We start from the raw sequence: 12,159 nt of genomic DNA on the forward strand, positions 1-12,159 counted from the left end.
AATGGCCCTGGCAATTGTGGCCGTGTTTTCTTCTGTTAGTAAAGGGCGTATAGCTCTCAGTAGCCTGATATAATAACTTGACATGGCTTGGATAATTATAATAGATACTAGTCATCATACCTTAAACTCAGGTAGGCCTAATGTTAAATGTTTAACGTGCCACCATTATAGCAACTCTCATAGTTATGTGGTTATTTGAAATGGGGTGCATGTCTTAAATCCAATCCCTGCGCTGAAGTGACTTGGTTGTCATAGCAGCTGTCAAATTGGCACCTGTGAACCCTGAACCTGTTCTGTACCACTGGAGAGCGGGCGTTGCATATCAGGATACTGATCCAGCAGGGTACAGGTGTACACTATACTTTTGGCATGGTGCTTATGAAAGGGAGATCTAATTAGCAGATTTCCCTTCCTGAAATGGAATTACCTGTATATTTTCATCTATTTAATACAACCAAAAAAACCAGGGCTTCTATACTCTCGCCAGATGGCAATCCTTCACAAAAGATTTGGCATGTAAGACGCCACATTACACCATTCTATGAATAGATAACCTGCCTGTACTAAGAAGCAGAACTAACCCAACAACCAACTAATTGTACCTTGAAATGTACCCTTTGCACATATGCAGTGTTACAGTTTGTTAATTTAGTTTTTAAAGAAAACCTTAATTCAAAAACTAAAACCGACATTGTTAAAAGCATCTCAAAACAGAGAATAAGTTAAAAATAAAATGCAAAACTTCATTTACAAAGTACAATATATTTTATTAAATATATTTTCACTTCATCCAAATAAGCTAATTTAGGACTGACAATATACTTGTTGAGGCATAATGAGATATACAGATGATACATTTCTCGGACTATTACGTATGCTTGAGGGGCTGGATTAAATGTATAAAAACGTCTGTCTGCCAATTTGGATGGTAGTTCCTCCCCTCTAAATATCCTAGATTCTGGCTGTACTAGACTGGAGGCTGTGGTGGTTCTAGCAGGTTTTGTGGAAGCAGGATACAACTTAGGTAAACTGCTTGAATAATTAGTTCTAGATAATCCCTTGTCAGTGGGAACCTTTTCCATTAAAGGGAAAGCAGACTAGAGACTGCCAGAGGTTTGGGTCTGCTTACAGAGAGCTCCAGGCACTCTCCACACTGGATGGGATTTAGAGATATTATCAAACACGGCCTCATAATAGATTTCAACTGGATTTTCTTCTCTACGGTTGTTCCGGTCGACTAATCTGGTTGAGTAGGGAACATCCAGGCCCCCCCAAGTATGGTTGGTGATGAGTCATTGTGATTGTGTACCACCAGGTGATGGTGACCAAAGTATGCTGAGCAGGGGTTCCTTCCCCTACCACTCCAAGGCCCAACATCCGAAGGCTTGGAGTGGTACCCAACACAGCCATCACATTGTTGGTCACCAAAATGTTGGAGCTCTCAAAGCATTCAACAGGAATACTTATTGTGCATATGAAGCAGGTGTTTCAACACGCATGTTGGACTCATTTGATTAATATCAAAATGGGCGTTTCATTACAGAATTTCTTTGGTTATTCGTTGCAAAACATACCAGCTGTTTTTCTCTTATGTCTGATTGAGACGTTGCATCATTGTCCCCAACTGCAGCCTGCCAGGTTAATAGCCTAAAGACATAAAACAGAAGACACAGAATTAATCAAACCCATACTTTGCACAAAACAAATAAAATATTGAAACAGGAAAAAACTATTGCCAGAAAACAATGTTATATATAATAATGTAATCAGAGCTCCAGATAAGGTTTTGAAGTGTGAACATTTTACTCCCCATTTAAGTTGAGAGTAAAATGATATTTAGGGAGTAAAAAAGTAGGTTTTGCTCCCAATGGTGTATTTAATAAGAAAGAAAACATCTGTGTTAACTAACACAAACATATATTGTTATAACTATTCATTTGCACCTAGTTATTCTTGCACATTAAAAGATACATTTCACTTCTTCATATCAGGCAGCAATAATAATAGTTTCTTCTTGTGGCAATAGTTGTACTACTAGCCCAAAGATATCAATTGGACTGTGTGGATGAAAGGAGGGGGTTAGGCTCCTATGTGCCCGTTTTCTATTTTTAGTTGGGAGGATTTGCTTATTTTTATGGATTAAAAGGGCCTGATACACCTCTTATCTGTGGGGCTTAATATAATATTGGTTGCTAAAAGCAAACCTCCTCAGCATAGTATTAGACATTCTTTAGATGAGCATTTTTGGTGGCACGGTGTGGCCCTGGATAAGCATGGAAATATTGCCACCTAATATCCAGGTGAAGAGAGGATATAAAGTGTTTCTTTTGTTTAGCAATATTTGTGGTCCTCTAAACATTGGAGAGCTCACCTTGGCAACAAACTATCTCATCATGTTGTTCATAAAATGTCCCAAGCAATTGAGATCACGGTTTCTAATGCTTCATTGTTTGGAAATTATCACCAGCAGATTCCCAACAAATGTCTAGATTTCTTAAGTATGTTTCTCAGTATCCACCACGCCTTGTCTGGGTCAGAAAAGGTCTGGATTTGCTGCACAGCACCTTACTTTTCCCTACCCACTTTACAACTGACCAAAGACATTGTCGACAAAGACTTTGGTATCCTTTTCAGCTGTCATACCATTGCTATACCTCTGTAACAAGGAAGCCTTTGCACTACTTGATCACTAGAACGAGCTTAGGCACTGTTTTACTACTTTGGTTACACTGAGTTGCATCTTTGTGTCACGCCTGCCAAGCCAGATAAATTGTACAGTCAGCTTTTTACAAGAGTCAAAACGGACTCAACTGGTTAGTGCTCAAGGAAGAGAAACACTGGTGCCTGCTCATTTACAAGGTAAAAGATGGTAACAAACTATTTCTAAGATGGGCACAAACACCATGAAGATGCAATATATTTCAAGGAACAGCAAGCAAGCAGACTCTGGAGGGCTATTGTTATGGCCTCTACTGCATTGAAAAGTGCATCTGCAATACCCTTGAGAGCTTGTACATTCCCTATGAGTGTATGGAATGTACAAAAAACGTGTTTTTGCCTGGCAAATCACAGTGGACTATTGTGAATTTCTTCACTCAAAGTTCAAAGCCGCAACCATCAACTCAAAATGCTCTACTCCAAAATGGATTTGAAGAGATGGAGTCAAGCCTCAGGATATTTCATAGTCGATATTACTATTTATGATCAATTTGATTTGCAGGGACTGTATTGACTGCGTACCGACACCACAACCACACATCGTCCAACATGACAGAAAAGCAAATAACTCACTGTAGCCGCAGAAAAACAAGCTTTCAAACGCACAGCAAGCCAGAGAAACAGACGGCTACAAAAACTGTGCTTGAAAGGGGGAGGGGGCTAGAAGGGTATTTAAAGCTTTTCATCAGCATCATAAATAGTTGATTTTGACTTATGTCCTAAAACTTCACAAAAAAAACCTTTAAAAACCAGCACACAAAGATGTAGCGATACAATTCATTGTGAGCACAATTCTTCTAATTCTTCTAATTAATCTACAAAACAGCAATCAAAACACTTGGCATTCCTTTAAGTGCCAAGGACGAGTATACTCGTCCTTTTTACATAGACTTCAATAATAGCCTGGCACAGAAAATTCAATAAAAGGCTGTGAGACAAAGTAATATACACAGAAGTTTGTTAATATGAACACCACGCTATCAAAGATCATCAAATGCAGGGAGCGACAAGCAATAAAGCTATAAAGTGCATGTCAGATAATTATTCTAAAATGAAATTGTAGTAGATTCTGACCTAACTAGCCAATCCCCACACAGGAACCTGACAACTGCAAAAACGATGCTATTACCACCAGTTGATTCACATAAAATTACATTAAAGCTTTTCAGTTATATAACCCAGCTTCTGCCCCACAGAGCCAGATGAATGCTGGAACCAATGGAGAGGGGCAAGGGGAGAATAAAATGCAGGAGAGCTGGAGTATAACATTGAAAAAGGTAAAGTCAGTGTGTGGGTTGCAGGGGTGAGGCCAAGAGATGTGGAGGTAGCCCAAGAAACCAGTCATAGAACGGCCAGAGGAGTGGGTGATGAGGAGTTGGTGGCAGAATAGGAGCACACTGCAGGCGAGTTATTTGTGGGGGAGAGTGGAACCATGTTGGAGAATGAAACATTAAGAGAGAAAGTGTTTGTGAGAGTCTGGGGAGTAGTGAGGGAAGAATGAGAGACCGAATTAGGGGAATGAGGGCAATAAGTACAGTGAGCGGGAGTGGGTGCTGGAAGAGAGTAAGGATAGAAAGAGGTGCAAAGAGAAGCGTGCAGGAGACATAAATTGGTTCTGAAAAGAGTGAGAGTTAGTTTATCAGGAGAGTGAGCAGGGCACCATATCCCACAGTTTGTTGTAAGAGGGTTGCAGTGAAAGGTAAGGAGAGTGGTAGGAGAAAGGTGAGCAGAGAAGGATAGAGAGTGTCTGTGAAGACCGTAGGGACAGAAACAGATATATATAGATAGACAGGGACAGGAGAGAGGAGTGACTTGGGAAGAGACTGCAAGGAGCAGGGTATCTGTTTTGGCCCATAGAAACCATCACCTCTGATGAGCACACTGGGGATAGGTGCACTTATAAGAACCCCGGAATGAGAAAGACAGACAGCATTTGCCTTTAGGCCCCATCTAAGCTAGCCTTAGGGAGAAGTTTTTACCAATTGCTAGTTGGGGAATCTGGGATTTAGGGATGCCTGGACTTGGGTAAAAGCACCTGCGAGACAAGAAATGGCCATCCAATAGTGTATCCCACTTCCCTTTTTCAGCCCAGTGCAATATATTGAACAATTCACAAATTGAACAATCCATTTCTATTAAGATTGAACAATCTCCATTTAAATTATATAGAAGAATATAAACCATTGAACCATCTTTACGAGTTAGTGTGTTCTGTGATGTTGGGAAAACCAAATACACCCTGCGGGCCCTCTTAAATAGCGCAATTGCGGCCAGAGACCCAATCACAATGGCAGCCAATCTGAAGCCAAAGTTTGACCATAGAAAGCAGACAGATCAAATGGTCCAAAACCCACTCCTAGCACCAAGCCCAAAACAGATGGACTCCTGTCAGAAAGAAGTACATCCAGAACATCGTTAGACAAGCCCTGATCCTTATATCAGTGACTCTCAGCAGCCAAGCATGACTTTTGATACTGTCAGCAGTCATGACCCAACTCCCAATGGAAGAGCAGGTCCACCTTCCCTGAGGCGTGTCAATTTGAGATGATGGACAGAAGCCAGGTACCATTTCCTCCAGGCCCAGTCCGAGATGATTTGGATCATGGTAGACTCACACCCCTGCAGTCTCCTAAGAACCAATCGAATTGCAGGAGTTGGCAGGCACGCATAGAGGAGACCAAAGGTCCACTCATCAATAAATAAATATCCAAGAGCTCCCTTTAAGGGAAATTCCCTGGAGCAGAACAACTCACAACGTCTTTTCACATTGGAGGCAAAGAGCTCCACCCGAGGGTTTCCCAAAGGGGGAAGTTCACATACAAAACTGCCAGAGGTCCTATTCGTGGGGGGTTGAAGTCGCATGTTCAAGGCATACACAACCATGTTTTCAGCCAGATGGGCAGTCAGTAGAGAAAGACTGTTCCAAAGAGCCCAGAACCACAGTAGAATCACTTGTCGCACATAGGCAGCAACCCCACACCCTTTTGCTTTTGGAATTAATGTTGGCCACTGTAATATCCATCAAAATCATTAAATACTTGACATGTAAAGAAGGAAGGAAAGCCCCCAGGGCCAGCCTGATCACCCATCGTTACAGCAGATTGATGTGCTCCTGTGCCTTGGCAGGGGACCACTGCCTAGTCACCGTCAGATAATTCAGACAAGCGCCGAATCCTTAAGGTAGGCATCCATGACAACTGTCAAAAGAGCACAAGATCACAGAAAAGATTGTCCCCTTCAGTATGTTGACTTGAAGGTTCCACCACAACAGTGAAACTTAGCTCAAGACCTGCAACCACTGACAGTGAAGCCGATACTGGAGCAAACCTATAGTATGCAGGATTCCCAGAGTGCCAGGCAGAAATGCAGATACTGAAACCAAACTCTCAGATTACAGAAACTTTGCACTGGTGCAAGTGCAAAGATGAACAGTATTAGCATTATGGCAAAATCTATCAGAATATTGTTACAAAGACAAAGTGCCCAAAAATTCCCAAAAATGCACCATAGAAGTATCTATTCCACGTTATCAACACGTTTCTCAAAAGGGTACACCAATACTATACTGCTAGATTAATCATTGTCTTCTTGTGACACCCATTTCATTTATTTTTTATTTGTAAAGCACCTAAGCCCTTATGCAGCAGGGTGCTGTTGCAGACCAGTTACATTATACAGAGCTTCATTCATTATGCAATACTGGCAGCTGTGTAATAGCATTAATTAAGCAAATGTAGTTGATAACATTTGTAGTAATAAACTTTATTCAGCAAGTTTGCCATAAATGTGCACAAAATATATAATTCATCATACAATATCACAAAAAAAGTATGCACAAATAAAATAACATACATTTTAAGACCAGTAAAATTCTACGGATCTAAAACACAAATGACATGTTTCGTGGGATATGTAAACAAAAATTGGGAGCCAATTTCCCCTCAATTGATTTAGTTTTCCTACTTTCTCAATATCAATTGATTTCAATATGTATCTTGTATAGAATTAAATCAGCGAACAGAGATTCCCGAAAATAACTATACCTATAAAAATAGACACTCATTTTAAAATGAGGACAGTACATTGTGATGAAAATAACAGCTCCTCAAGTCCAGAGAGAGGCAATTAAAATCCAAACTAGTTAGGATTTACAGAATCAAAACTTACTGGCGTATAATATAGCCAATTCATATTGTTAGTTTATTTTCTCAGTGAATTAACATATTCTAAGCTTTGATCTTATAGCTCCTCAACTACCATGATTTTCTGATGTAAAAAAGGAGAAACTATGCTACAGACCCCCAAGGACAGGTAATAAGGTTCTTGCTCTAATATGTACATACGCAGGACAAAATACAAAATCAGCTAAATCTTCTTTGTCCATGTTGCACAGTGTACACCTCTGTTCACTGGGATTTTCAGATCTAGAGGCCACAACCTCCCCCAAATGTAGAAAATTAAAGCAAGCTCTAGAAATCAAGTTTCTGTCAACCATTCAATTACTCCAAAGGAGTTAGTCCTGAGCTTTAATTTGTCTAATTATCATATGTCTTCAATTGGACTGCACATTTAATTCATAAGATTCTCCATTATCGAATACCTGGTATTTCAGTCATGCTGCCAAATCTTTGGATACCACAGGCACTATACCATGGTATTTTCTCCACCTCTTTTTACTCAACAAATTACTAATAAAAGAATTGAGTTTAAAGAGCTCGAAAGGCTTGCCCATATACACAGCCACAAGAGCCCGAGTTCCAGCAGCAGTTCATTTGCAAATAATTTAGACCTCAGCCCGTGTGTACAGTCAAGTTTGGGGCTGAATTCGGTAAACCCATGATTCTTTTCAAAAAGGAAGTTTTCACTATTTAGGTCTCCTGTGCGTATGCAAAGCCCCAGAGTGCCGCCCTATACTTGACCATTGCCTTTATTGTGTCTCTTCAGAATATTATGAATAGGTTGGATTTTACACCTTTTTATTTCTACGCAAACTATCCTGCCTATTGATAGCTTCATGTGGGACACTTGCTTCACCCAATGTGATTCTGGGGATGCGCAGCTTGAGAAAAGGATACCCAAATAATCAAACTCATTATTCACTGTATGGTACAGCCATTGCTGGTCAATAAGCCCACAGCCACCGTGGCATTACTGAGTCAGGTAATGCCCCGGGGCTCATAGTTACAGGGCCCAAGGCTCGGGGCATATTGCTATTAGTACCCTGGGCCACAAGAACGGGGTACTAATAGCATTCTTTTTCTGTTCTGAAACACCACAGCGTTTCGGAACAGAAAAATAAATAAATGGTTGCCAGGGAAGGGAAAACTGAGTCTGTTTTCACTGTCCACGGCGGCCTTCGGGAGCGAACACGCTGGGGACAGAAGTGTTCCCAACGCGTTCACTCTCGAAAACAGAGCAAAAAGAAGATAAGTGGGGTAGGGAGGGTGGGGAGGGGATTGTTTGGAGGTGCAAGGGAGCAGAAAACACTTACCTGAATCCCCGGTAGGGGAGGATGGCAGCCTCCAGCTGTATGGTGGCTCGGAGCAGGGATTATCCCGTTCCGAGCCTCTTCATTGGCTGAGGGGCTGCCACACCTCCCCGCCGGGGATATGAAGACGAGGGATTCTGCGTCGGGTAAAGCCTGGCGAGGGCCAATCAGATGGTTTGTTATAATCTGCTTGACCCTCACCGGGTACTAATGGTACTTTCAGCTGCCTCCTCCCTCTAGAGCACACCAATATAGCTGATTTACTCGTGTTGACTTGAATGTCTAGGGCATTCATAAACTCTGTGTACCTGTTTATCAGTGCTTGTAAATACTTCGGCTTCTGAGCGATTAACAAAGTGTGGTCCGAATAGGCTAACAAAGGTGTAACGTTTCTTGCTTATCTTTGGGACATCCGCTTTGCACTCTTAAAGAACATCATTCAATGCATTAATATAAATTGAGTAGAACAAGGCGGCCAGAACACATCCTTGAAGTACCGCTGATTTTATTGTGAACCATGGAGTACAGTGACCACTACCATCGCTCCTTACACATGCTTTGTTGTTTTCATGCAAAAGTATTAATATTTCCAGTACGTTTTGAAGGCATTTCATGGACCTGAGCACTGCCCATAGTTTATCTCTATTTACTTAATCCAAGGCTGCGCTCAGGTCCATTAAGGTTAAACAAACTGGTTCTTTTTTTGTTGCATATTATGAATGAGCCATCAATAGATAGAGATTTAAGCCCTGATCTAAGGTCCCCAAAGTAGTGCGAAATCCTAACTGTATAGAAGAAAGTATGTCATTATTAGTTGCACAGGTTTCAAAAGTGTTTAATGAACACCTGCCAAAGATATTAAAAGATGTATTTAGTATTTAATAATGAGATGGGTCTGTATGCTTTTGGGGAACACCGATCTCCTTTTTTTAAAGATGGGGATTATGATGGCCTTTTTCCATATTTCCGGCATTTTTTGCAATGTCTAGAATTGCATTGAATACCTGCATAGGTTTAGGCACCCATACCTCTATTAGGTCTTAGTAGAGGTCTGCTGGAATGCCGTCAGGCCCAGGAGAACGATTATGTGCTTGGATTCTAATCGCCTGTAGGACTTCTTTTTTAGGAAGAAAATGTTTTATTGGTATTTATATGCAGGAAATGGCCATACAACAAGTGATTGGTTTGAGCTAAAATAACAATAGTTACATAAAGCAATAGTTACTAAAGAGGGAGCCCCACAAGGAGGTAGAACCCCACCTTCTGTGAATCTACAAGCAATCCATTGTAGAAGTTGACAATTTCTCAGGTTCTCAACAACAAACCATCTTTAACACTCCCTCCCCCTCACCCCCTTTCTCGCGTTGCTGGTTTATTGTTTGCGGTTAAATCGCAGGGCATGTGTGCTAAGCAGACGAGGGTCACTCTATGAGCTCCCCGACGTAGGGGAAAAATGCAGGGTTATAAGTTGTTGAAGTCATTGTGTTTGTGGGTCATCTTAGTGCTCCAGGAAGGGCACCCATTTTATATCAAGGTGTTTTGTGATTCTAGTAGAGAGGCTGTCAGGCTTTCTATTTTGTACAACACGGCTAGCCGTTCTTGCCGGAGTCAGGAGGCTGTTTCTTTTCCAATCGAGGGTGACATGCCCTGGCTGCCAGTAGGAGGTTTCTCCACATGTGCGGCAGGAGTGTATATTCCCCCTCCCTCCCCTCTATCACAAATACGACCAGCAGCAGTGTTGGATCCCTGCTTTTGCAGTCTATATCCTTGATCCATCCCAGTACTTCCTTCCAAGATTGGAATGCCAGTGGATATTCCCACCACATGTGCCAGTACGTGCTAGTTACACTGCAATTTTTCAAAACATAGGGGACCGACGCAATGGTACATTTTGGAGAGCCTTTGCAGGGTTAAATGCCACCTGAGAAGGAGTCCACCGTTATGCATCTTATATTGCATTGCGATAGTGGAAGACCATTCTGTTTTTTTTAGACGATCGGCGCCATATGTTTGTATCTTCTGGTAGTGACATGTCCATAGACCACAACTTTTGTGTATTCAGGGTGGATATGTGGCCCCTGGTTAGGAGAGCGGTGTATAGTGCGAAGATGAGGCCTTTTGTGTCTGAATAGGAGTTAAGGATTTGCTCAAATTTGGTCAGCGGACGACTCCGATTCTTAGCACGATTCTGCTCTGTCATTGCCCCTTTTAACTGGAGGAACATCAAGGGGGAAATGTTGGAGGTCCCCATTGCTTCTTTCAACTCCGGTTTGAGTAGGAAGGTGCCCTTTTTCCACAGCTGGCCCGTCCTGAAACCTTAGGGGTTCCGTAATCATGTCCCTGAGAGGGAGGCCCAAATGCAGCTTAAAGGGGAAGGTCAGAAGTGACCTCATTTTGCCACAGGGCTCCCAGAGATACTAGAGGACTGTGATGATTGGAGGCGATCAGATTTTTAAAGTTAATCTCCTGTATGGAACCCAAAGCCACTCTCCCAGAGTGACAGGCGCGAATAGACTATTCTCCATAGCGATGCATTGTTTCTCCCTATTCTCTTGTAAGTGGTCGACCAGGACCCGGAGCTGGCCTGCACTATAGTATTCACGGAAGGGAAGCCCCCCCATTGGGTAGGATCAGGGTATTATAGGCAATCCGATGACTCTTCCCTGCCCACAAAAACATCAGTATGGATCTCTTTACGGCGTTGTGGAATTGGGCAGGCAATATTACGCAGAGCGCTTGGAATAAAAATAGCCTTGGCAAGACATTAATCTTTATTGTGGAGGGCTGCCCACAACGTCAGCTTTGACAATTTCTGCAGGTCTTGTCTAATTTTATCCCACACAGGTGGGTAATTAATTTTGTACAGGTCTGTGATAATCGGGGTAATGTGGACTCTTAGTTATTTTATGCTGGTGCTCTGAACCTGCATGCCCTGATTAGTTAGAGTTTCAGTTGTGAAGGGTCTGGGGGGGCGTCAGTGGGAGTGGCAGTGCCTTGGTCATATTAGCCTTGAAACCGGACAGGCTTCCATATTCCATGAGGATCTCGATGAAGGCCGGATCTGTGGAGCTTGGGTGCATGATGTATGCTAGTATGTCATCTGCATACAGGGCTACTTTATACTCTGCTGTCCCCAGCTGAATTCCCTGCACCTGGTCCTCGGCGCAGACAGAGACAGACAGCAGTTCCAACAAAAGCGGAAAAATTAGTGGGTATAACCGGCAGCCCCGTCACATCCCTCGGGTCAGTCGGAACTCAGGGAAGGCTACGCCCATTACCTACGACCTTGGCATTTGTATTACAGTACAGAGCCATGGCTCCCGTGAGCCATCTCAGGCCGAGGTGCGTCCTAATTAATACTTGTTCCATAAACCGTTACTGTAGGATTTTTTTAAGGAAAAAGAAAGCAAGATGGCAGCCTGCTGAATAGTGGTTTTCGATGTGTTAAACATTGTTTTTCAGGCCTTGCATTGTTCTGGACAGTGTCTGGCAGTTTATATAAAGTTTTGAAATTATCCATCCAAACCTGGTCTTGTATCATTACCCCCAGCCCTGCGGATGTACAATTGTAGAGAGGGCCTTTGCTTTCCAAAATTGTTTTAAATTGCCCTCAGCTGATGCTGCTTCTAAGTTCAGCCATGCTGTGTAGTGTAATTCCGTTTTCCTTTTTCTAGAATGCTTTCTTATATGCTGCTCTAGCACCTTGTAACTGCAGTTTCATTGGATGTTTTTTTTTTATAAGGCTTTCAGAAGCTGTTTCCTTGCATCTCTGCATTCATCACCAAACCAACCTTTATATGAGATACATTACTCACCGAAATCTTATTTCTGATGCTTGGATCTACTTAGATTTACATGCTGTGCCTAGGCTGACATCTAGTGGAAGTTGTGGAGTATTACAGTTTGTTTTGTGAAACTCGAAAATGGGCGTCGACATAGGGCGTGCCAGTAAT

At 42.2% G+C, this 12,159-nt stretch overlaps 1 protein-coding gene across 1 annotated transcript in view; it reads right to left on the reverse strand.

Moving 5' to 3' along the window:
- ARFGEF1 (ARF guanine nucleotide exchange factor 1) overlaps positions 1-12,159 on the reverse strand; it is a 1,973,034-nt gene that overhangs the window by 204,148 nt on the left and 1,756,727 nt on the right. Inside the window, exon 33 of the mRNA XM_069621149.1 lies at positions 1,575-1,647. Within this exon, the coding sequence (XP_069477250.1) occupies positions 1,575-1,647 (73 nt within the window). The remainder of the gene's footprint in view (positions 1-1,574; positions 1,648-12,159) is intronic.

This window comes from Ambystoma mexicanum, chromosome 5q (genome assembly GCF_040938575.1).
Source record: "Ambystoma mexicanum isolate Mex_15411 chromosome 5q, UKY_AmexF1_1, whole genome shotgun sequence".
Classification (NCBI taxonomy): Eukaryota; Metazoa; Chordata; class Amphibia; order Caudata; family Ambystomatidae; genus Ambystoma; species Ambystoma mexicanum.